General features: G+C 45.6%; 1 protein-coding gene across 1 annotated transcript; it reads left to right on the forward strand.

The window, feature by feature from the left end:
* ATP2C2 (ATPase secretory pathway Ca2+ transporting 2) lies at positions 1 to 26,196 on the forward strand. The gene is made up of 27 exons (XM_054200595.1): positions 1 to 111; positions 5,082 to 5,192; positions 6,484 to 6,600; positions 8,390 to 8,479; positions 8,562 to 8,597; positions 8,690 to 8,751; positions 9,821 to 9,929; positions 10,009 to 10,158; positions 10,252 to 10,320; positions 11,172 to 11,247; positions 11,498 to 11,564; positions 12,780 to 12,904; positions 14,736 to 14,833; positions 15,517 to 15,618; positions 16,418 to 16,507; positions 17,937 to 18,038; positions 18,617 to 18,773; positions 20,121 to 20,291; positions 20,917 to 21,014; positions 21,101 to 21,151; positions 21,671 to 21,837; positions 22,493 to 22,561; positions 22,644 to 22,760; positions 23,480 to 23,627; positions 24,222 to 24,317; positions 24,637 to 24,778; positions 25,907 to 26,196. The coding sequence occupies exons 1-27, from the start codon at positions 13 to 15 to the stop codon at positions 26,011 to 26,013; spliced, it is 2,826 nt and encodes a 941-aa protein (XP_054056570.1). The 5' UTR covers positions 1 to 12; the 3' UTR covers positions 26,014 to 26,196.
* Positions 26,197 to 26,227: the final 31 nt, after the last annotated feature.

Here is a 26,227-nt window from a genome sequence, read left to right on the forward strand (position 1 = left end):
TGCACAGTGAAGATGGTAGAAGGAGGTTTCGCCAAACTCTTCCAGAAAAGGTCATTTTTCCGCTTCGCGCAGAAATATCAGCCCCTTGGAAGCGGCGAGCCGGAAGAGGAGGTGAGGATTGCCTAAGCCTCTTGCCTGGACCTGCTGAAATAGTTTGTAATTGGGGTTAATTTTGTCTAATTTGTCTGCTTTGTCCCACCGGTAACTCGATATCGCTGCCGTTGTGCTCTCCTCTCTCTGTGCCGAGTCATTCCCTGTACAACAGGGGACGACATTAATGATGTTTACCAGGCAGCAGGGTGAGATGAGGATACTGGTTTCTATGCGATACTCCCAGGACGTATACATATATCTCAGGCCAAGTCCTGGCCAGGAACGTTGTTCTCTGCACTGAGGTTCAAAATGAACAAAACTCGTAGCAGAGCGATGGCCGTGTGGTCCATGGGCGCCGTGTGAGGCTTGGAGCACTTGCCCAAAACGCGAATGCTGTCTCAGCAGACGGGTGAATGAAGATCAAGGCAAACTCTGTCCCCAGGGGTAGCCCCTGCCACTGGTGCCAGTCGCTGACGGACGGGCTGTGACCCCTTGGGCCATCCTCTGTGCCACTGCTGCTGCCATCACGGGTAACGAATGGCCGAGAAGAGCTTTAGCTCAGACCTGCAGAGTCCACTTGGAAATAATGCTTTCTTTTCTTGAAAAATGCTGGTGTATGAGCACTGATTTCCCCCTCCCTGCTTTCACTGCCTCTCCTCGGTGCAGAGGGACCACAGAGTGGCCAAGGGTGGTTTAGGTGACACATTTGCTCTTCTCCTTGTTTTTTCACCACAAAACCTTCAGGTCTGGAATTATCTTATTATGATATTTGCTCAACACAGGGATTTCCATTGCTTAAGCCCCGTTTTTTTCTCCTGCATGACAGATTGGTTGGAGTACGGGTATTTACCAACCCTGTCCTACATTCAGGCCTAAATTACTATTCTAGCCTGGGTTGAGGCTTTTTTTTCCATTTCAGGTTTCACACCAACAAACGTTTATCTCCTGGAGATTTTCACAGGCTCCATATCCTCCTGGATATGCTGAGCATGCTTATCAGAATAGTTTTATTATCATGCAGGTACCTATTTTTAGTTCAGCTTTCCTTCCAGGTGAAAAAAGGGAGACCGTGGGATTGCCTGTGCACAGCAGTGACCCAGATTTCACTTACAGACACGTGCGTTTTTAACGCCTTTGAGCAGTAAAGCCCAATATCTTGCATCTGAAAAGCTTCCAGGAGGCAAGGGGTTAACTCTCTCCAGCTCCCATAGGTTTTTGGGCTGAGAGTTGCAGCACCTTCCTCCCAGGAGACCTTGTATACGAAGTTGCCTTAAACTCTTGAGTTTGGGGCTTTTTTTTGGACTGAGTGGGACTGGTTTGAGTGGGCGAGGAGGCTCCTCAACCGGGGTCACTGGCAGCTGTGGAGTGGCAGTGACGGGGTTTTCCCGCAATGCCATCTTTCAGCTTAAGGGGCTTTGCTTCGGATTAAAGGGAGCTGGAAGACGTTTTGTTTTGTTTTGTTTTTTCTTTAATTAAAAAAAAAAAAAAAGAAGCCACGTTTGAGCAAAAGCAAGAGAGCAGTGGGGGTGAGGGGAGTGGGATGTGCAGCTGGGGGCAATAAGCCCGTGATTTGGGCACTGCCCACCCAGCCTGAGTCAGCCTTCACACACCTCTTCTTAGAGCAACTTCAAATCCAGGTAATATTTTTAAAAGCAGCTTTTCTGGAAAACCCTTGGCTTTTTGAACAATCCAAGGGTCTGTTTTGGGGCTTGTATCCACAAGCAGGGAGACCAGAGGCTTCATTTCACGTGAAAAGGCTGCGCTTCTGAGACAGATGTGTGCTGGGGGAGTGAGAAACTGCGCGAGAGGAGCTGAAATCACAGCGGTGGGTGGGAAGGGGCTGGGGGCTCGGGTGAGGCGGCCCCTTGCTCGCAGGGCTGTGCTTTGCTCTGGGTTGGTTTCTGCGTGCTGCCTGCACGCCCGAAACGCAGCTCCTCTGCCTGCCGTGCGTGCCAAAAAAAGCAATTCAAAGGGCTTTTGAAGGTATGGTTTGATTTATTTATTTTAGTAAGGACGAAGAATATATAAGAGGGTTTCTGCTTAATGTTTTAAAGGGCTTCTCTTGTTAGATTAAATAACCCATCCCATGTTTGACCAGATTACAATATGCTAGCTGCTCCAAAGTAATCTAAGACAAGTGGGGGGGAAAAATATGCAAAACCTCCATAAAGACCGAGGAGGAGGGGAAATCCTGAGAACCGATCTTTCGGGCTGTTTGCCAGCATACGCAGAAAGGGCTGTGTACTCTGCAGAAAGCCCCACGCTTTCTTCCTTCCCGCGCGGGCCGCTCGGCGTGACAATTGATGGATTGTTTCAGGGCGAGGGATGCGGAGGCAGCGGCGCAGGTACCGGCAGCGCCAGACGTGCCACGAGGTGCAGCGGGGCAGGCTGCCGCATGGCTCCCAGCCACCACCACCTGCTCTTTACGGCCTCCAGTATCCCCTGATCTTGCAAAGCAATAGATAAACTATTAATTTTCTTTTTCACTTCTTCCTGCCCTGCTCTGTGGAGTTGTGCACTCTTGTGTTTGAGTTATGCCTAAAGGATAAAGGTTAGAAACGTAAACGGGTAAATTGATAGCCAACATCCGTTTTACAATGTAAATAGAAAAGAAAGTAATGCACCAAGAGAGGTTAGTTTCTGAAGGGGTTTGCTCAGGACGCTGCCTGATGCCTAGCAGATGTGGTTTTCCATGTGGGATGAAGGGGCTCCGCACCGGCAGCGCTGTGCAGAGGAGGGGGGAGAATGGGGCTCCACGGATGCATTTCCAACTTGTGCATGGCTGGAGCTGTTCAGCTGGTAGTAAAAGCTGTGCCACGCTGGGGCAGGGGAAATCACTTGCAGGTGTAAGCTAATCAATGCAAATTAACTCATCCCAAGAAAACTGTTCCTTTCACAACAGCCCCCGGCTGTAGGAGCACAGAGCTGACAGTGTTTCTGTTGATCCCCAGCCAGCGCTGGCTGCGTACGGCTCGGGCACATCTATATACTTCTGTCATTCATTTCCTCCACGCCTTTTCAAAGGTAAATATTAACGATTGAGCTGGAGCCTGGCTTCCTCCCCTGCCTCTGGAGGCACGTTACCCTCGTGCCTGCGTCCCTTCTGGCACCTCCAGCTCCTTTATTTAACATTTAACCTCTTTCAAGGCAAGGCTGTACCTTGATACCTACATCTGTCACCAGTGATAGAAACCACGTTAATCAAATCCATGCAGTAATGAGTGCGAGGTATGTTTCTATACATGACAGCCCTGTATTTTCTTCCAGGCAAGTCCTTCCATCTTCTCAGGTGCATGGCTGGCTTTTGGCCTTGCAGCACCTGGGTGTCAACAAAGTTACGTGGAACTGATGAATTTGCACAAGGAGGAATAAATTGTTGGTTTGAAACATGGAAGGACATTTTTTGTCACTTCCAGGGATGTCTGTTAAGGAAATGTTGAAATGAGGATGGTGCCCAGTGCCAGGGCGCCTCAAAACAGTGGGGAAATACTGCACCTTCTTTGGGCAAAACGTGGTCACCAGCGTGAGGGACACGCAGAAGCAGGAAAATCCTTGGAAATCTTGGGCAAATTGCTGAGGTTTTGGAAAGGCAGGTTGTTCTTGGGGCAAAATGTCTTCTAAATGAGCACTGCGTAGACCAAGGGATCCCAGGAAACTCTTCCGCGCTTCCACCAGGAGCAGGTCGGTGCTGGTATCTTGTGCGTTGGCAGCTGTACTGTGGGTCAGTAAATAGCGATAAAAAGGGGGCTGCAATATATGGAAGTGGCAAAAGCCTTTTTAAGGAGCAGGGCTTAGAGATGCTCCTATCTCATCTGCGACGAGCTCTCCAGAAGTCACAAGGCAGAAACCAATTCTGCGTAGCAGCACGAGAGAACAACCAAAGGGATTTTCTGCATTTATCTCAGGCTTTAGATTGCAAAACACTGAATGTTCCTAGAAACCTCCTGAATATTCATAGAAGGGCTAATTCTACAAATACCACTCCAGGCACCTCTGAAGTCCTCCCAGCCCTTACTCGGGTGCTGCTGTGAGCTGGACCTCAACGTTTCCCCAAGCAAACACCCCAGGGTGCTGGTAGCGGGGAGACGGTGTCAAATTCCTCCCGCCCTGCCGAGTGAGAGCTGGCTGCAGGGTGAGCTCTGCCGGGGGCTGAGCTCGGCATCCTCCTCTTAACGAACACGTGCTCCTGTACTTTATGAATGAAGGTCCATGGGAATGGATTCTCCTGTCCCTCGGGAAGGGTGAGGTTTCTCCCTCTCCGTACTTACCCTGCAATAGTGGTCACGCTGCCACCATGGTGTGCCTGGCTGAGATTTCAGGGGATGCTGCTGCTCTAGAAGGAGAGTTTTGGAAAAGGAGTCAGGGGATCCTGAAAGGGAAGAGAGATCAGGGTGCTGAGCCCCTGGGTGCTGGGAGCTGGGGCAGCCTCGATGGGGCAGGAAGGCTTTGTCCCACTCGAAGGTGTTTGCGGAGCCAGCAGCGGAGGAAAACAGCCATGGAGATGGAAGAGACTTGCTTTCTCCTGCTGGCTCAGAGATTTTTCCGTCTCGTGTTTGCTGTTCATTTATTATGTCTTTAACAAGGGAAAATAGTTTTTTTTTTTTTCTTGCGCTCAGCATTGAACATGCAGTGGACTGTGAGACACTGGCATGGAAAAATCCTCAGCTCAGGCAGGATACCTGCAACCAGCAGAGCCCAGGACGCTTTTCTGACCATGGCGGAGGCATGAGTTTGTCTTTTTGGTAATCCAGCTCCTAATAGCCTTTCTTTCTCTACAAGAATGTGCAGCTGGCTTTGAGGCTTTAATAAGGATTAATTAGGGAATATTATAAAGTGCTGTGATTTAGGAAGTGTTTTAGCTAACTGTGAAGTCGCATGGCTGACAAGGTGAGGGAAGGGAATGGGATTAAGGGAAGAAGCAGAGAGATGCTGAAATGCTTTTATGAACTGTGCTCTTGCCTAACGATTGCTTTATCTCGTTTACTCAGACCCATGAGGAGCGTGAGCTGACAATAATTGAGCAGGAGAAGGAGGTGACCGTTCTGCCCCCGAAAGATGCGTGTAAATGCCATAAAGAAGACTTGGCAAGAGCTTTAAATGTAAGGGTTTGTGCAGGTCTTTGTGAACATGGCAGAGCAGTCTCTGTCATCTCACTCTGGGAAGAGACTGAGGTCTTTGGTTTCACACGCAGACTCCTGGAGTGCTGGATGCCTCTGCCTTTACGTGGGACGGATCCTCACGTTGGCTGTGTCCGAGGCTCAGCGTTGGGCATTTGCGCTTCGCTTTGCCCTGGGGAAGGATTTCACTGAAGTGAGCGGCTCTGTGAGCCGCAGGTGAAAGAGTTCAATTGTCCAGCCTGGAAAACGGAGCGCTCACCGTGCCCTGCCGAGGCTGGTGGAGAAGTCCCGGGCGCAGGCTGCAGAGCTCAGCAGCTCCAGTTATCAGCAGCTCCTTGGAAAACGGTGTGCAAATGCGTGCAGCCCCTTCCCCCTGCTTTTCCTCGCCATTTCAGAGACAAAACTCACCCCATTTATTGTCCTAGATGACTTCTTAAAGGCGTGCTTGCAGCCTGAGTTGTTAGACATAAATTCACCTCACCATCCCCGCCCCGAGCAAGCAGCAAAGCTGGAGCCATTGCCCAGTTCAGCTCCAGTGCTGAGACCCGTTTGCCCACGCGGGGCGAGCAGAGCAGCCCCGGCAGGGATGCCGCGGTGGCAGGACCAGCCCTGGCTCCGCTCCAGCTTCCCCTCATCCCAGGTAGCCAGAGGGATGGAGGGACACTGGGACTCAGGAAGGAAACTCCGGTTACTTGGTCTGCACTGGAGTTTGTCCTTGGGAAAAGAAATTCTGATGTTGTGGCTCACGCTGAACCCCACGTATGAAAAACAGACGGAAATTTAGAAAGGCTGAGTCCCCATGACCGGGGAAAGCTACAATGCTTAGCAGTGTTTTGGTGTCTGACCTCACTAGTCTTTTTAAATCCAGGCAAAATAGATCTTATTTCTTCTCCGTTTGTTCTCTTTGGATTTTGTCAGGGTATTTTTATTTTTATTTTTTCCTTAAATGTACAGCGAAGCCAGAAAACAACTCTTTCCTTTACTATTTCAGATTTCTAATTTGTCATCTATAATATGGTTTCTCACTTGTGGAAGTATTTTTTTTTAATTAACTTACAATTATTCTATGGGTTTCTGTGATGGTTGATGGCAAAGTTTTATAATTTAACAAAAATAAATGCCTAAACAGAAAAACGGTGGATAGATTTATTAACATCTTGCCCAGTATACTTACAGTTTATTAACATAACTTAAGCTTTCTGTATCTATTCTACATTATGTAATGTATTTTGGTTTCTTTTTTTTTTTTTTTTTTTTTTTAATTTCCCTCTAGGTTGATTTACAAACTGGACTCTCCGAGTTTTCTGTGCTCCAGCGCAGGTTAAAACATGGCTGGAATGAATTTTCAGTAGAGAGTACAGAGCCGATATGGAAGAAATATCTAGACCAGGTAAGGATTTTCTGCACAGATTCTCATTTCCTGGCAAAACCCCCCGGCTGGGTTGGCCTGAGCGTGTCTCTACATTGAAATATTCAAGGTTTCTACTGCCATGGATTCAGCCTTGGAACAGGCTGTGCCCGGATACTGAGACTGTCTGTTCCCCCGGGAAAGCCATTGTGAGATTCAGATGTGGGGTCATTTAATGTGAAGATAACATCTTAAAATAAAAAGAAACCTTTTTATCTCCACGCAACCCTCAAATCAAAAGCCATAGATCAGTGACCTGATTTCTGGAGTGTATTTATTCCCCTTAAGGTGAATGATAAAATCATGAAAGGTTTGAGGAAAAGCAGTAGTAGCTGAAAGCCACCGCAGTGAAGGAAAGCCCTAAACCTGCATCAAAAGCAAAGGCCATTGAGGGGCTGAGATGAATGTCAGTGTCTCTTAGTGATACGTCGGTAAGAGATACATTCACGCATGGTGCCATGCACCATGAAGATCCACAATTTCAAACCAGCTGCCTCCAAAAAGCCAGGCAGAAGGTGGTATTTGCTCCCTTGTTTTTCCCCAGCTGAGTTATCCTCGAGCCTTGCTTTTATTAACTGGTTCTCTTCAGTATTTAATGCATCCTCCACCTCTCTTTCAGAGCTTGTAACGAACAAGAAGGGTCTTTTTTTTTTTGTTGTTTATTTTCAGCCAGCAATTTGACTGATCTTCTCCTTGCTTAGCTGGATCATGAAAATTTTAGTTGCTTTGAAAGACTTTATTTCATGGGTTATCCCTTTTTTCCTATGTGATCAATATTTTTTGTAATCATCCCTAAATCTCTTCCAGGATTCTTTTATTCTTAATATAAAGTGAGATGGTGCTTTTTTCCCTGCTCTTCCTTAACAAGTTGTTTCTCCTACGGGGATGCCAAATGAACTCTTTAGAGCATCTCTGATCCTTCCACACCCTGTTGGTCTCTCTGGAAGAGCTGCTTGTGGCCCCACGCCATTCACACCTCTGCGCTTGAGCATCGTCCCTCAGCAGACACTTGAAGTGGCTTCTTCCACCCGCTGTTTTTGTAAAACATCCCCTTTGGCTCAGTCTTTCTGAAGAGAAATGGAGGGACTTTCACCTTTGGCTTCGGCAAGGAATAAATTTAGACTTCGGCTTTCGTGCCGTGTGTCGCCACAGATCTGTTACTCGAAACAGGCAGCTTTGTCTTTGCCTGATTTAATTCCCTTACATCAATTCCCACATTAGCTAAACAGAGCTGTAACTTTCTCAGGTAGGAGAAAAGTCCTTAAAATCTGTATTTAAAAGTGAAAAAAGGAGGATCTGACTCCCACAGCACTGGGTCCAGCACAGAGTTTAGCAGATTAACTAAGGGGCGGGGAGGGGGGAGAAAGAGGATTTCTGGTTTCAAATTCTAAAAAGACAATAAAGTTTTTGTTTGTACCTATCATGCCTCCAAGAAGGTTTCGGAGTCAGTCCTGCGCTGTGTGACTGCAAAGGCGAACCTTCCCTGTGCACACAGGGGAAAAGAGAGGGAACCCGTGTCTTTTGGTGTGAGCCTTGTCCTGCTGGTCCCTGACCGTGTCCATCTCCTGTACCGGGGGCAGGATCCCATGTCAGCCTGACCACAGGTGCTGCACCCGCTCTGTCCGGCCAGAGCGATGCTGGTCTCACGAGCAAGGAGGGTCCCTGCAGCCAAACCGCTTGTCTGATCCTTTCTGGTGACGTCTGGGGCCAGCTTAGCGTCAGCAACTCCGTATTTAATTTTACATTGCAATTTGTTGGGTTTTTTTTTCAGTTTAAAAATCCCCTCATTCTCTTGTTGCTGGCTTCCGCTTTGGTAAGCGTCATCACGAAAGAATACGAAGATGCCGCGAGCATCGCCATGGTAGGTGGTACCTCTCCTGCAACCCAACCCTTTGCTCCCTGAAGCTGCTGTGCCCGCGTCTGTAATGCCTCTTTGTTCGCAGGCGGTGCTCATCGTGGTCACTGTGGCCTTCATCCAGGTACGTCAGCCAGGGCTCAGCTCCGCGGCCAGGGCTGGCATGAGCGAGCCCACTCGTGTAACTTGGCTTTCTTCTCCTTTCTCATTTAAAAGGAGTATCGCTCGGAAAAATCTCTGGAAGAACTTAACAAGCTGGTGCCCCCCGAGTGCAACTGGTGAGACATGCCTGGTTGGGTGGGTTTTAGCAGGGTTTGGGTTATGAGGGCAGAGTTTTTAAAGTAAGCACCTGGTGGAACTGAAAAAATGCTTAGAGACAGGAGGGTCCCAGGAATGTCCTGGTCCGCACCCTGCATAAGGGTCCCTGCAGCCTCTTGCGTGTGGCTGACACCCCATGCAGCAAGAACCTCACCTGCGGGGGTGGTTTTTTTGCCTTTAGGGTAGTTTTGCTCCTGGTTGATTGGCACGAAATGAGCGGCGGTGTAGGCGGGCTGGGTTTCCTCGCCCACGCCTGTCCGTCGCTGTACGTACGTGCCGGGCACGGGCACACCGGGTGTTTCGGTGCAGATCAGCCACATGTGAGCGTGGTCACCAGGGCCCATGGAGCAGTTGTAGGGTGTGTCAGACGCTGCTTCCCTGACTGCTTTGATGTTCAGTATCAGCGATTTAGATTACAGGAAAAGCTTTTCCTATTTATGTCCTTGCAAATCAGTTTTGTCCCAGCCAACGTAAATAAGCCACGAGGCTCAGAGAAACCTCACGCTGCAAAAGCAGCACGGGGTTTTCTTCTGGTCCAAAGTTCACCCAGGTTTGAACCTTACAAACGCTACTGTTCATTCTTTTTTTTATTTATGATATGGCACCATAAGCATCTAGCCACTTGAAAGGCTGCACTGTTAATACAATAGTGAAACGCCAGCAGTAATTCTAGCTTTAAAAAGCTTCTTTTTAGGCTAAAAAAATCTGCCTTTCATTATTTAAAGCACGAGCCACAGGAAAGCACCCCATCTTGTCACTCCGATCTACTGTATAAGTACCATTTAAGTTGCTTATTGCTGAGATGTAAGTCTTCTGTAACCTGCCCATCTGTTTATGAATTAAAACTGAGCCCAAACTGAACATAATCATCTCTCCTCATCGTCACGAAGATTGAATGTTCTTATTTATATTGGAAGCTCAGTGGGGCAGGGCTCTTGCTTTCTTGCCAGGCTCATTCCCAACCCTGCAGAAGGAATAAAAACCTCACAGCCTGGTTTCCTTTCTTCTTTCTCCATTTGTCTAACGTAGCCTAAGGGAAGGAAAACTGCAGCATCTTCTAGCGCGAGAGCTTGTGCCTGGAGATATCATCTATCTGTCTGTTGGTGACAGGGTTCCTGCAGACCTCAGGCTGATCGAGGTAAACACAGCTATACGTACGAGACCCTGTTTTGGAAATTTCTCGGCTTAACAGTGGAGAAAAGTGCCTTTTTAATTAGGTTACAGATCTGCTGGTGGATGAATCCAGTTTTACTGGAGAAGCTGAGCCTTGCAACAAGACTGACAGTGTCTTACAGGCAGCAGGAGACATAACCACGCTGAGCAATGTTGTTTTCATGGGCACCCTGGTGCGATACGGGAAGGGAAAAGTAAGTCCTGTCAGCCTCAATCGTTTCCTCAAGATTAGTTATGGAATCTCTAGATTTTTTTCATCTCCTGCTCTCTTTTTCCCTTCTTTTCAGGGCGTAGTTATTGGGACAGGGGAAAACTCACAGTTTGGAGAGGTGTTCAAAATGATGCAAGCTGAAGAGGTAAATAAGTCTCTGTGTCTCTCTGGAAATGGTGGATGTTCGGGATGAAAGCTTGTGAGGAGAAGCAGTTCCCAGAGTTAATGCACTGTGTTCATTTTTGCTTCTGCCGCAAAACACGTGTGTGCCTGAGGGACAGCAAAGTGCTGTATCCAAAAAAGATGGTTATAAGCAAGATTTAGGCTTCTAAATCCAGACTTATGATGCTCAGCTTGTGTCTAACTTGGTAGTTGCCCAATCAGTATGGTTTCTTTTCCCCCTCGTGCTCCCCACACTTTCCACTACATATATAAAATTTTACTTCTATATGTTCCAAAATTCCATGGGCCAGAGCTCCGAGATAACACAGAAGAAGGTCTAGAAACTCTTGATCCACTAATGCATGAAATCACAGCGGAAGAGAAGCAGACACTTCTGGGTATGTGTGTGCAAAGCCCCTGGCACAGTGATGGGGGTCCGTACTTTTTATCCCTGTCCCAGAGACTTTGCACACACATTATCCAGTTCCAGACTCGATTGTGAAGGTCCTTTTCCAAATTAGCCGTTAGTCTGTCTCTACCTCGGCTAGTAGCTGTGGCTAGGTCTACCTAGCTGTAATTGAACATAATTCTTTTTCTTCCACTTTTTGCCTGTTTTGAGTGCATCAAGGCAGAGTATCTCTCCCTACGGGATGGTCTGTGCCCAGCAGACCCCCCTGGGGGTTTGGGGTGGGTGAGCACCGGGGTTTATCAGGCAGACATAGGGACCACAGTAACGATAACCAGGACTGCATGGGCCAGTCGTTCTGGGCTGCGTGTCATCTTCTTATCTGGTGTAACAAGCAAAGAAAACCAGCTATTCTCTAACGTTTCCAGACTCCAAAAACACCGCTCCAGAAAAGCATGGACAGACTGGGGAAGCAACTCACTCTTTTCTCCTTTGGCATAATCGGTGAGTCGGACACAATGCTGGTACTTGCATGGTCAGCTGTGGAAGCCCTCTGTGCTCCAGGGCCACTTTCTTCAAAAGTACTTGTTGATGTGGCTTAGCTGGACTCTGGGCATTCAAGCAGAGACACCTCGGAAGGAGAGATATGGGGGGAGCCTGTTTGCATACTCAGTTCCCCAACCACAGCTAAAGCAGATTAGAGATCTATGAATTTCTTGAAGTTTTTTTTAATCGGATGGTTTTCCCCCACCAGGTTTGATAATGCTTATTGGCTGGTTACAAGGGAAGCATCTCCTCAGCATGTTCACGATTGGAGTTAGGTGAGGACTGGAGAGCACCTTTCTCTATGATTTCTAATGAAACGTGTCCCAGGGAATTCCCTGTTCAAAACAATGGACATTTCACAAAAGAGAACTTGAGTAAGACCCTTCATAAATACATATCGATCTTGCACTGGTGAAATTAATGTGAGCTTTACAACAGAGTTTAGTAGGGGAAAAAAAAGTTTGAGGGTTTATTTAATTCTGGAAATCAGTATTTTGAAAAATCTTCACTGGCTTTTCCACCTTATCCTGCTGTGAATGTCCTTTCCTATCTGCACGACGAATTTAGTGGGAGTGTAGCAACAGCAAATAGTAATCTTTGCTGTTCTTACTGGCTTTACGTCTAAAGACAGGAATGCGCATTTCATGTGGCATAAAAAGCATGCCCAACATCTTAATCAAACATAATAAACCATGTGTTTTTAGTAGTACCCATAAAACCTGTTGTCATGGCTCTACAATCAACCCTTGCAAAAAAAAAAAAAAAAAGAAAGAAGTTTTCTATGTAAATCAAAACAAAACCAAAGACGAGGAGACAGTGGAGAAGCCAGACTGGCTCGGTGCCCACCTTCCTGTCTCCTGGAGGGATGTGATGGTAAAGAAAAGTGGTTAAGCCTGAGTTTTGGAGAGCAGCCTGTGGTGTTCAGAGTTACCCAAGGAATAATTAAGGGACAGATACAGACTGTGTCGGGATTTTCCTAGCATGTCAGGTGTTGCAGGTTTCGATGCTGCTCTGAATCAGTGTGTGTAACATGGGGACATCTGGGGAGCTGATTCTGTCCCGCTGTAGCTTGTATTCACACCTAAGAGAGGAGATGAGGGGCTGCAAATGCCCAGGAGCTGGTAGCCAATGTGTCAGCCGTGATGCCAAGGAATATTCAACTTCCATCCTCAGAAAATTAAATACACGAAATGAAATCCAACCACTAAATATTGACTTGGTCAGACATTAATGCTCTTTGGCAATGTAAGGAAGAAAAGTAATTGCTCTGTCAAAATCATCCAGAAAAAGGTTGAAGGGTTGGATAAATATCCTGCTTTGGTATTTATGGTGTGCCAGGAGTCTCAGTGGTTAGTACTGCACGCTCCGATTCAGATATGGCATGTATAAGCAGGAAAACTCCTCCCACGGAAAAGTCCCTTTGACATGTTTTGGTCGGTACTTGTAGTGTGACCCCTGTGTTGAAGCTGTTGTGTCTCTGCTGTCCCCAGCCTGGCGGTGGCTGCCATCCCAGAGGGCCTTCCCATCGTGGTCACCGTAACGCTGGTGCTGGGCGTTCTCCGGATGGCCAAGAAAAGGGTGATTGTGAAGAAGCTGCCCATAGTAGAAACCTTAGGTAAGGCTGCAAAGGGGCCACACAGCTTGGTCATCTGCCTGCCAGGCTTCAAAATCTGAACTGAAGAGCAACGGGGTGGCCAAGGGAGCCTTGGTCTGATTGAAAAAAATAAATTTGAAACATGCTTGCTGGGCTAGAGCAACCCACTCAGACTTAAACAAATTTTCTACCCCATGTTTCTCATCCTTTTCCCTTATTTGAGTGATATTAACGTGCTGGGAACAGTACAACCCAACCTGTGGCACTGGCCCGTGGGGAGCAGAGCCCCTCTGCAGACGTGCATGTCCTGCTCGGGTTGAAAGGCTTGGTTTCTCCTTTCTCCCCATTCTGTGGGACCATCCTGTCCACTTCTTCAGCATCTGGCTAAAAAAACCTCACAACCCCTTAAGTTGAGCCTGGTGGCATAAACAAAACCATTTGTCCATCTGCAGCCTGTGTGGCCATCTCCCACATACCCAGAGTGTCATGGAAAACAGGGACAGAGAGGACCTTGAGAAGGCCAGCCCATCCTCACACCTGCAGGGCAGAATGAACTGCAACGGAATTTTTCTTCCACCTCCCCCTATCCCCGGGTCGCTCTGTTCCAGGCTTTGCTTCTCTGACATCAGTCAGGATGGCAGTTATATGAAGGAGAAGACATGCTGCACAGCTGGCTCCTTCAGCTCAAATCTGTCTTCCTTGGAAATGCTGCTATTGTTTGAACGCCCCTTGTTTGTTCTGCAGTTAAGGAATCTTATCAGCCTTATTTAACTGTATCTGCCCTGACCCAGGACATCTGAAACGGCCTTATCTCATGAACAATTTCGTTCTGGTAGGGCTGCGCTCAAATAGGCGTAACTGCCAGATGCACAGGAACGCTGAGCACGGCAAAAACTGTACTCTCCTGCACGTTAATTGCGCCACGTCTGTTACGCTTCTGAAAAGGAGAAAAATAATTCTTCCTCTCTATATGATTCTTCAATAGCTAAAAATGGAATATCGGAGGTGATAGCTTTGCTCTGTGCTAATCCTTCAAAACCACAATTGATTTAATCGCAGCCCAATCTGCTTTATTCTCTGCAGGCTCTTACATGGGGGTCATCGTGTTCGCGGGGCCTGTGCCCAAGCTGTGTGGTCATCTCCAGAGCCAGGGAAGATATTCAGACTTAGAAGGGAGCTGGAGTCTAAGTGTTTGTTGCATTAAAGTCATTTTTCCCTTTCTTGGGAGTGGAAACTAGATTGAACGTGGTGACTCTGCTAATCGACTCCTTTGCTGTATTGTGGTGTAAACGCGCTCTGGAAGAAATGTGCTTTACTGAAGCAGTATTGTCACAAAGCAGAGCATGAGTGGGGCAGGTCCTGCTCTTAGATGTGGATTTTCAAATCCCTTGGTGAAGCAGGGAAGGGCTGTTATTCCTGATTTAGAGAAGCAAGGGTTAAATGGCCAACCTGAGGAAGCATGTGGCACAGCAGGAATTCCATAGATCTTTTCAGTATATAACAGCTGTTCTGCTGTGTGATATTGCAGCTCAGAAACATTGATTAACTCCCTGGAGATCAGTGCCTGCTCTGACCGCCCACCATATGATGCTCAAGATGATGTGGCCCTCTTCTGATGTCTTCTACCACAGCTTGCATCCAAATTATGTGCACAATATCCTGATGAGCGCTCGGATCCTTTCCTTACAACACCCTGTTAGGAAACTCATCCATTTCTTGGTGTTTTCTCCCTTTTCCCACTGGTGCAGTTTGAGTAGCATTAGGGAAACAAGTTCTCCCTCTTCTGGTGCCCTGAATCTCATTGTTCAGTTGCATTATTTATTAGTTCTGATTAAAAACTTTCCTGCATCAGGTTGCTGCAATGTCATCTGCTCGGATAAGACAGGCACTCTGACAGCCAACGAGATGACGGTGACTCGGCTGGTGACCTCGGATGGGTTCCAGGCAGAGGTACGGACAAGGCGGTAATACGGACTTCCTGGTGCAAGCTCAGCTTTTAGTTCAAATGAAGGATGCTGAGTCAGTCCTCAAACAGGCAGCCTCCTGCACATCACCGGTTCCATTAAAGAGATGGCACTTTTGCCGTGCTGGAGGCAGGCAGAGGTGGGGCTGAGCGCACAAAAGCTGCTCAGATACCATAAACACGTGTTCATTGGCATAATCTCCTGTTCTCTGCAGTTATTGTAAATATTGAAACCTGCCACCGACCCTTGTCGGTCCATCTTCTGTAGGACTGTTTATTATACCAGTGACTTGATCTTTCTGCTTGGTTCACCCTGCGTGCGAAGGGGGTGAAAACACAGGCATGCACAATGTAAGGCAGCGGAACCGCAGGGCAGCCATCTGTAGGGTAAAACCAGTGAACCCACTGGTACCGAAGGGCTGGATCTGTTGACTGAGCTGCAAGAGACTTCTGAACTCACGGCAAACAAGTTCTGCATAAGACAAGATGGTTCTTTTTGTTCCTGTATAGCTACTGTAATACTATACTTTCATTATCAGCAGCCTTTCCTATAAGCATTGCTTTGAGCTAGAAAGAAAAATCAGAAATGTTGATACCCCAAGGTGTACAGATGTAGTAAAGTCCTACTTGGCTCTGGGAAACTTGCTTTTTCTGTCTCTCCCTTCCTCAGGTCAGTGGCGTGGGCTACAATGGAGAAGGAAACGTTTATCTTCTGCCATCAAAGGAAATTCTTAAAGAATTTTCCAACATCTCAGTTGGGAAACTAGTAGAGGTAAGTATAAATTATGAACCAGCTTGTCCTATTTACATTCAGTTTCCATCTGCACGGATCACTTTGGGCAATGAGTGTGAAAAAAAAAAAAAGCTGCTTTCGTACTTCTTAAATGAATTGTCTTGCAAGAGCATTTTCATTATAAGGCTCCGAGTAATTGTAATAAAATACCTGAAGCTTGTGGGTGGGTAGCAATCGTAAGACATATAGCGAGAGACCAGAGTAATCAGCTTAAAGTGTCAATGACATTTTGGAAAAAATATAATTCTGGCAGAGAAAAGACCAATTAATGTTACCGCATTCAGGTCTTTAATGTGGACAGATTCTAGACTTTATCTAGCTACACAGTCAATTTATAAATGTACTGTGATGGTCTCTGGGTTTCGCGTTAGCATTAAATGAAATCTTGCACATTCGACTGTGGGCTAAAGCAGTGTGCAATGATCCGAGTTGGAATCTCAAATGGCGGTTAGGTCTTGTTTTACCCATACCGCACATTAGAAGCAATAGTAGGGGAGACTAAGTCTTCATTTTCATAATTTATCAAGCTGGTTAGATATAGATCATGTTTTGCTTGATGTTAGTTTATCCAAAATGTAGCGTTTTACCAAAATGTTGGTGTATCCCATAGATTAAGTGGGTTTAGAAAGCACAAGAATTGATCCCAAGAGATGCCGCTATGGGGAACAGCACATCGTTGGGGATGTGGCTGTTCTCCTTCTCCAATCTCTCATTATTTCATTTAAAGAGATAAAAAAGCTATGAAAAAATAAACCAAGACATATGTCCCTTTCTCTAGGCTGGCTGCGTAGTCAATAATGCCATTATCAGGAAAAACAGTGTGATGGGACAGCCCACAGAAGGAGCTCTCGTTGCCCTTGCAATGAAGGTAAGATTGTTAAGATCTAAAATTTTCCAGAAATCTAAAAAAAAAAAAAAAAAAAAAAAGGAGCTGGAATTGTTAGGTCTGACAGCAGTGATCAGACTTCTTTCAAGTCCTCAGACTGGTTTTAGTCTTTCCTTGTCTCTTCTCCCCAAGGTCAGAGATGTACACCTCTCCCACGTAAACCTCTCGTCATGGACAAACACCTTCCCTGAGCCTCTGTGCTAACAGCAATAATTGTTTGCTTGCTTAACCTCTGCAGTTACGCTGCTTAATGGATTTCTGTCGGGCTCAGACCAGACTGCCTTTTGTACATTTTCTGCACATGCCGATTAAGAGCTCAGGAGGAAGACAGAGAGAGTGAAAAAGGAGGAAGACCAGGCCATGTGAGAAAGCATGGCAGGGGAGTCATCGTCGGTTTGGGTCATCTGCTGGCTTTTTACTTTTTTTTCTAGTCAGGCTTATGTAAAACAAGAGTTTTTGATGACCGTTGCTGTCATGCTCATAGGCGGAGGGCTGTAAAGCGCCTCAAGGTATCACCTCATCAGCGTTGCGCAGCCTGTGATCCACAGACTTCAGGTGGACTGTAAAGCACGGGAGGTGCCTGATGAAATGATGCACCTACAAACAGCTGTTCTTACCTCCTGTTTGTAAAGCTTGTGACTCTGACGGTGAAAACATGGCTTTTTTTGTAAAACAAAGACATTTTATTTCCCTAAATGCTAAATTAGACTCTACCTTCTGCTCTGCCATTCAGCAGCCAAGCAATAGCAGAATATGAGAGGGGGGTCCTCTCTTCTATTTTTTTTTTTTTTTTTTTTTTTTTTAAATTTTTTAGTTTGGTGGGAGCTTGGGGAGGGAAAGACTGGAAGCTCCTTCTGATCACTACCACTTCGCCTAGAGCACCGTGTGCGCCGCTAAAGCAGGCGTGTATTGATTTGACCCATCGTACGTCATAGCTGAAGGGTCTTCTTGTGGTGAATTGCTTTGTGAGTTTAACTCATCAGGAGATAATTTGAAACCACATCCACAATTGGCCATTCGGTTATTTGCGATTTTCCTTTTTTCTTCCAAGTGGGGGGGCTGGGAAATAACCGAAGTGGGGGAGCCTGAGCTCGGGCTGGAAGAAACCTGCTCTGCCCGTGGCTTTGCTGCGGGTGTAGGGAAAGGACTTGACCCAAAGGCCCACCAAGACAAAAAAGTCAACAGGAAGCAAGCCTCAAACTCCAGTTTAATTTATCCCATATCAGGCACCAAAAGGAAAAGATGGGTTTGAATAATGAGTTTTACTCTCCCCATGCTTTGTCTTGAGCTCTGTGGTACGCGACTGCCTGGAAGTACACGGTCAACAGTCAACGCTTGTAATATGGAAAGTATATACAAGCTTTGGCATTGTTTGGCATTACACTGCTCTTGTTGTTTTGCCTTACTTTAGATGGAACTAGCTGACATAAAAGATATTTATGTAAGAAAGAAGGAAATTCCGTTTAGCTCTGAACAGAAGTGGATGGCTGTGAAATGCACGCTGAAAAATCAGGTAAAGCAAACAGTGGTGTTGGCTGGTTTCATGTTGCTAATTGTGCACCTCAACAATGGGCTTGAAATGGTATCTCTTTAGCAAATAATGTTTTCAGAAGTTAACTATGTCAGGAGAAAAACCGAACAAACCTCAAAATTCCCAACTTGGGTGTAATTTTAGCTCGTAAAGCTGTGTTTGAACAGGAGAAGATAATACTTTTCATATAGTGGTTTGAGCAGGAAAACAAAAGCTTTTCAGACGTAACTGACAGGGGAAGAAAGATACGATGGTTGGAAGAAAATGTTGGTCATTTTTCCCTGACTGGGTTAAGTGGTTTGGTCTGACTGATGTTGTGCTGCGGTTTAAAAACTCACCAACCTTTTCACTACCATTCTGAGCAGGAAAAATGTCGAGCGCAAAAATATCATATCTTATAAATAATACACACACCTGGGCATTTTACAAAACTAGTAAAAGAACAAATAAAAATTCATTTCTTAGCTAAGATGAAAAGCCTTATGCACTATCAGTATTTTTAAATGTCCTCTTTTCATTATTTTTTTTTTGATAAAGTATATTATCTCCTTACTTTAAAGGATCAGGAAGATATTTACTTTATGAAAGGAGCATTTGAAGAAGTGATTCGATGTTGCACTCTCTATAACAGCGGCGGCATCTCGTTATCACTTACACCCCAGCAGAAAGCCTTCTACCAGCAGGAAGAAAAAAGAATGGGCTCCTCGGGCCTACGGGGTGAGTCATTACTGTCTGTGTCCCGTAAGCTCACAGGTTGTCATGCCCTAATACTTTCCTGCTCTGTTTTGGTCGAGGCGGACAGAGGCTCAGTCCTTGGCATCACTTGTGTGGTCTCTTCGTGAGACTTGTCAGAGTTCGCCGAAAGCCCTGCCTTAGGTCTGCTGGCTGCTTGCTTCCCACTAATCTTTTTTTTTTTTTTTTTTTTTCTGGGTTTAAATTAGTGAGATTGAGAGGAGCTAGAAATAAGCATTGGAAACGGTGGATGGTTTTCCTCCACGGAGCGTTGGGTTACGCTCTGAATGTTGCATTGAAAAGCCTCGCACTGAACCCAATCTAAGCGCTGCTCTGCCAAGAGCAACAAACAGCAACTGCGAAAGGGGTTCAAAACACAGATTTGGGCACTGAGATTTCTATTTGAAGTTTGGCTCCATTCTTTATTAGCACCGAATCTAACGATCTCCTTTTGATCCTGGCTGCCTGTCAGCGCGCGGCCTGCAGGAGTTTTTATGCACGTGTCATTTCCTTCGTCACCAGAAACATCCCTTCAGAAACGTCTTAGACTTTCACACAGTAACAATACCCGGTGCCTGTTCCCAGGTTGTAAGGAGGTGAGAACAAGTCTTGGCAGCCGGGTCTGGAAGATGGTACAGTTAATGTACATATTCTCCAGCCCCGTGTCTTGTGGTTAGTAACTCGTGTAGGGAACTTGCTTTCCAGTATCTGAATCATCTGCTGTTGTGAATGGCAAATTACTGCTCTGAAGAAAAGCGATTAGCTCGGGCAGCTGCTGCGAGCTTGTGGTTCAGTCATCAAAGCAACACTGACATGAACCCCTGGCAAAATATCCTTGAGTGATTTAAGAACGATTGAATGATATGATTATGGCGCCGAGAACAGAAACAAAATGTTCAGAGCCGTGATGTTTACACAATGGAAGTTTCACGGGTTTAACTGAATTTACATTTCACATTTTTAGATTTAAAAAAAAAAAAAAAGTTTAAGTTTTTACAGGAGGGCTATTGTTTAACATAGTGTCTGGTCTGACATTGCACTGTCCCAATTTAATCCATCTGCATTTGGAGAAGACTTGGTAGATGGCTTTAAATTAGAAAGAAGTAAATCCTAAGAAAAACACGTAAAACAGAAATGCTCCGATTCGGATAACTGGTATTGTTTGAGGGGACCAAATTTTTGTGTCTGTACAAGATCTCAATATAGTCACTAAAGATCTGGTTTTAATGACTTTTTCTGCTGGAAAACCGGTAATTTACTACCTCCTCTTCATTTTAATGTATGGAAATACATTATTAATAATTTAGTCTTCTTTTTTTCCTTTGTTTCTAGTACTTGCTTTGGCTTCAGGTCCAGAACTTGGCAAACTAACATTTCTAGGTCTGGTTGGAATAATTGATCCCCCGAGGGCTGGAGTGAGAGAAGCTGTTCAAGTCCTTTTTGAGTCTGGTGTATCAGTAAAGATGATAACCGGAGATGCCCTGGAAACTGCCATGGCTATAGGTAACAAACTTAACTTCTTTCTTGTGGGTCTATATTATGTCTGCCAGATCAGCCAAATGTTACATCACTTAATAATCAACTTCATCATTCTTTTTGTCAGTGCAATAGAGGTTTGAAATGCCACCGCGTTCTTGCTTTTCCATTGAAACAGATCATATTAAATGCAGTAATAGAACAGCTATGAACTGTGGGCCAAATCCCAGTGACTTAATTCCACTATTTTAACACCAGAAATGGCAAAATTTCAGTCTAAGATGCTTAAATGAGACAGATGGCATTGCTGGGATTACAGACTCCGCTAATCCTCGGAGTGTGAGTGTCTCTGCATTTCCCATTTTTGCGTTTTGCTATTAGAAATCCACAGAGCAAGCAGCAGAGAAGAGAGCGACGGATTTAGTATCAGCTCCAGCTCTGGGTATTATGTTGCTTCCATAACTCCAGTTGAGTAAGGACAGGGTGACCGGCCCAGGGCAGAGCCAGGGAGCTGCGTGCCCTGTCAGATGCCCCAGGTTCAGAAATATTTCCCAGTAAATTCCTTAATTGCTGCCTCTATTCTTTGAGTCAGGAAATAGCCGGCTTTTTCCAGAGCTGACGGGCAGATCTCATTTTGGGCTTTTCTTTGCAGGACAGAATATTGGTCTCTGCAATGGGAAGCTGAAAGCCATGTCTGGGGAAGAGCTGGACCAATTGGCAGAGGCAGAGCTATCATCCACTGTCAAAAATGTAATGGTTTTGATTACAAAACCAAGGCCTGGTTCCATTTCCAACAGCATCCATCTAGTACATGATTGTATTTTTTTGTTTTTCAGGTTTCCATTTTCTTCAGAACAAGTCCAAAGCACAAACTAAAAATCATAAAGGTACTAAGAGCCTCTCAAATCCGTTATATGCCTCACAAAAACAAGGCGTAGGGGGTGCTCCTCAGTTCTCTAGACCACCTGGTCTTCCAAGGCAGGGTCAGCTCAAACTAAAGGACTGTAAACCCCAAGCTAGAGCATTTGCGCTATTTACACCGGAGACATTAGCGTTTCTCTGGCAGACCTGGCCTGGGTAATTTGATAGCCACTAGTGAGACGCTACAGCAAGCATAATATTAAGAGAATGATTTCTGAGGAGTCTACTCTTTAATTCCTGCTGGAATTGTGAGATTTTCTATACTCCTGGAAATCCAGTCTCTTAATTCTTGGTCTGAGTTTTGTCTGAGTCTGGCTTTTTTTTTTTTATTCTGAGTTTTTTGTCTGGCTGCTGAGTCTACTTTACCCTCAAAGTCGTGTAGCACTTTTCTGCTCTTACAATATTACGTGCAAATCCTGTGACAGCCAACAGGACTCACTCATCTTCTCCTGGCTTCAGAGTCTCTCGTCTCTCCGCTCTCACAGGCTTTGCAGAGGGCTGGTGCCGTTGTGTCAATGACAGGAGACGGTGTTAACGATGCCGTGGCCCTTAAATCTGCCGATATCGGGATTGCAATGGGACAAGCTGGTACAGACGTCAGCAAAGAGGCTGCCAACATGATTCTTGTGGACGATGACTTCTCAACAGTAATGTAGGTTTAGCAATTTTCTTACTATCAGACACTTCCTTACTTCAGATACTTTCTGGCTACCCATTGCTCAAGTCTGTTGCGTGACTAGCCCTGGAAATAATGCAAGACGCAGGACGTGTAAGTCAACAGGCAGCATGTGGAGATACCTAGTGTGGGTCGGGCTCATTTTCAGTTGCATGCACGGCAATGACTTTTTTGCTTCAAGTGGTGGTGGCAAAGCCACCTTTCATCCGCAAGCCCTGGTTTCTCATTGCTGCCAGCTAACCGGGGATTTGAAAGTGCCTACAAGTCTGGGTGGATCGTAACTTGTGCTCTCTGCCTCGCTCGGGAAGCTCAGAGGAAAGACATCATTCGGAATGCTCTGCTGGTTCATAACAACAAACAGAGTAGGCAGAGTAGAGTGAGGATATAAATAGGCCACTTGCCTGCTTTATGAACCAAGGCCTGGCCGTGTAAACCAGGCTTTTCAGATCTGCTAGTCCCGATAAAGTCATTTTAACTGAGGAGCTGCATTGATGTCCTCCTCCTAAGCTGCAGCCTGAATTTCAACTGCAATAAGTGCTAGAGAAGACAACTCATCTTTAAGTGCGACAGAGAGCTCAATGTACAATAGTGTGAGTACTAGTTATTTGATAAACTCTCCCCTCCCTTCCAGGAACGCAATAGAAGAGGGAAAGGGAATATTTTACAACATAAAAAATTTTGTCCGGTTCCAGTTGAGCACGTAAGTTTCTGTTTGCTTTGACTCCAGCGAGAGCGCCTTTTGGGTGAGGCCACACAGGATAACGTTCTTCTGTGCTTTGCAGGAGCATTTCAGCTTTGAGCCTAATTACTCTGTCAACAGTGCTCAACCTACCAAACCCACTCAATGCTATGCAGATCTTATGGATCAACATCATCATGGATGGGCCGCCAGCCCAGAGGTACAGAAGAATCAAACGCACAAATTATTCTTGAGTTTAATATGTCTGAATTTGGTTTAGGAACACAAACGGTTATGATTTCTTATCAACGCGCCAATCCTTCGGTGGTTAGATAAGACAAGTTGTACTTTTGTTCCCTCCTGGTCCCTCCAAAAGCATTTATTTCAGGTTTACTTGAGGTTTTACATATTCCTGTTCTGTGGTGGAATCACTTAATTATTCCACTTTTTTACCATGCGTGGTCTGTGGTGATGAGTGTGTCACCTGCCAGTAGCCCTGCAGATCTGACTGGTAAGGGAATACTGGGTACATAAGGAGGGGGGGGGGGGAGGCGGGGCGGGTATATGTCCCAAAATCACAAGACTTAGGAACCCCATTCACCTGCTAATTACAACTACAGCTAACTACAATTACTAATCCCACAACATGGACGAGATGTTGGCCACCATCTCACAGCTAGCTCGCCCTTTGGGGTGGGATAGCGGTATGATGCATGATGGTAGTCTAATATATCATTTTAGCAGCTCATTATGCAAAAAAGACCTCTGTCATAGGTGTATCAGACAAAATTGGGGCCTCATGTAACCCTGCCAGAATACTTTCCCTCTCATGCTGTATTCCCAAGAATTTCATCCTCCAGATCCATCCTGGTTTATCAGCAGTCGTTTCAGGACAAGCCGCATTAACTAACCATGTCCTTCTGCTTCTCTCTGTGGCAGCTTGGGAGTTGAACCTGTTGATAGGGATACCATCAAACAGCCGCCCCGACGTATCACGGACACTATACTCAGCAAATCATTGATCCTGAAAATCTTCATGTCAGCTGTAATTATCATCAGTGGAACCCTCTTTGTCTTCTGGAAGGAGGTGAGGAAGTCTGCAATCGTATCTTGTTTCCATCAGGGTGAGGAACAAAGTGAAGGGCAATTTCTGAAGTACAAGAGAAGGACTTTCATCCAGTGGGGAAGGAGCAGCGTGGGCAGAGGGTTAAGAAACCGGGGTCAGCTCCTAGCTCTGCTCCTGCCTTCCTCTGGTGCCTCTAATTTGGAGCTTCCTATCCAGAATGGGAAAAATATTACTTGATACGATATCAATGCTTTAAGGTACTTTTCACCTCTAGTTCTCCATGTAAGTAGAAAATACCAAGTACCTAAATATGATGGATTGTTGTTAGTAAACAACGACTGTTACTATAACAGTTTAAGTAATTTAATTTAGAATATTCTTTACTCAAATTCCACATCAGTTTAAGAATTTAAAACATGGTGGATCAGATCATAAGCTCAACAATTAGCAGAGAGAAATTAATGCTATCTGTAATGGTTAGAACTAGATTTATTCCCTTGTTTTAATACACTTGGAATTCACTGGGGTCATTAAAGAGAATATTTAATTCATCTGTTGAATTGACATATTTTTGTAAGGTGTAATTAACCCCTGAATTTTTACGTGTGGTTTCAGAATCCAAAAAGCGGCATAACTCCTCGAACCACAACAATGACTTTTACCTGTTTTGTGTTTTTTGACCTCTTCAATGCCCTGACGTGCCGCTCTCAGGTGAGATCGCTCTGTCAGCAAAACGCTGGCATAAACATTAGCACACCAGTATTTTGCAGCGGAAGGGGGTGGGTTTTTTAAATGTTATTTAAAGCAGCATTTTTATCATCTTTATTTATAAAGTTATCCATCATAGTTCAACTGCAACTACGTTTTCAACTACGTAGTTCTGCCGAAGTTAGCATGCGTGTAACTTCAAGAAGTAATGGAGTTTACACGCAAGGGAATAGTGGGACACTCAAGTACCAACAGGAGATTGGGGAATGTTACATTTATCTTTTTTTTTTTTTTCTTCCCCCCCCCCCCCCACCTTCTCTAGACGAAGCTGATATTTGAAATAGGCTTTTTCCGAAACCGCATGTTCTTATATTCTGTGCTTGGGTCATTTTTGGGACAGCTGGCTGTTATATACGTCCCTCCATTACAAAAGATCTTCCAGACAGAGAACTTAGGAGTGCTAGGTAAGTTGCAAAATAAATAATGGTTTTGTTTTGGTTTTTTTTTTTTTTATTTAAAGCTACTTTAAAAAACAGATGAGATTGTCAAATTGTTGCACGATAGCTCCCAACGGATTGCTGGTAGGGGAAATCAATCAACAGCCCCTGTACCTATACACGCACACACAGCAGTAGTATTTAATGATGTTATTCCAGCCTAGGGTTTGCATTTATGTGCAGTAAATCAAAATTCATGTAAACGGAGACATGCCAAGATTTTTCCACGAGCTCTGTATGGTGATATTCCTCTACGTAAATCTATCCAGGATCGTTACGCAGTGAGTCCATTTTGAAAAAGCGGAGTAAATGTTTCCTAGCTGACATGCAGTGCGTATTTTACCATTCCAATCAGTCTAAGCAAACTCTGCCCTACTGCGCTGTATTGCATCTCCCCTAGGCGCGTTGTTAGAAGCAGGGTTCAGTGATCCTAAATCACAGAATCATAGAATCATTTAGGTTGGAAAAGACCCTTGGGATCATCGAGTCCAACCATCATCTCTGCTCTGCAAAGTTCTCCCTTACACCATATCCCTTAACACCACATCTAAATGAGTCTTAAACACCTCCAGGGATGGTGACTCCACCACCTCCCTGGGCAGCCTACTCCAGTGTCTGACCACTCTTTCTGTGAAGAATTTTTTCCTATTGTCCAGCCTAAACCTACCCTGCTGCAGCTTGAAGCCATTCCCTCTTGTTCTATCGCTAATTACCCGTGAGAAGAGACCAGCACCAACCTCTACAATGGCCTTTCAAGTAGTTGTAGAGAGCGATGAGGTCTCCCCTCAGCCTCCTCTTCCTCAAACTGAACAGTCCCAGCTCCTTCAATCGCTCTTCATAAGATCTATTCTCCAGGCCCTAGCGTAGAGCTTACCACCCCCTGAGTGGACTATACCAACTGACGGTATGGGAATCCCTTGTCTATCGCAGTCATTTCTCTAATTCTACAGCTAGCCAAAGCCTATGCAGGCCGTACCTCTGTGCAGTTACACCAGCACAAACATCTGCCGCAGGAAGGCCCTCGGCTGGGGATTCCAGCCCAGCACAGACCCCAGCAAGTCCACTGTGCTCATCTCCGCTGTTTCTTCTCCGCAGACCTGCTGTTTCTCACCGGACTGGCTTCCTCAGTTTTCATTGTGTCCGAGTTTGTCAAATTCTGTGAAAAACGCTGCTGCCAACCAAAGAACAAAGGGAGGTCGTGACTGATGCAAACTTCCTCTAAAGATACACTTGGAACGGAGCTGTGATGCTGGATAATCCAAATGCACCGCTTTCTGACGCCGCACATCCTTCCTGAAGATTCTGAAATGAATCCGTGCTGCCAGTCCTTCCTACTCCACAGTCTGTTCCTTCTACTCGCTCCACCCAACCTGTCTGAGCTGCCTACAGAAACCTCCGGCGCGGCTCCTGTTTTAA

This window comes from Rissa tridactyla, chromosome 4 (genome assembly GCF_028500815.1).
Source record: "Rissa tridactyla isolate bRisTri1 chromosome 4, bRisTri1.patW.cur.20221130, whole genome shotgun sequence".
In the NCBI taxonomy this organism is placed as follows: Eukaryota; Metazoa; Chordata; class Aves; order Charadriiformes; family Laridae; genus Rissa; species Rissa tridactyla.

Excerpts from the sequence above, each read along its gene's own strand:
- ATP2C2 (XM_054200595.1), top strand. The coding sequence starts at position 13 with ATGGTAGAAGGAGGTTTCGCCAAACTCTTCCAGAAAAGGTCATTTTTC. Across the intron at positions 15,619-16,417 it reads CAGTTGGGAAACTAGTAGAG|GCTGGCTGCGTAGTCAATAA; the intron begins GTAAGTATAAAT and ends CCCTTTCTCTAG. Across the intron at positions 23,628-24,221 it reads TCTTTGTCTTCTGGAAGGAG|AATCCAAAAAGCGGCATAAC; the intron begins GTGAGGAAGTCT and ends GTGTGGTTTCAG.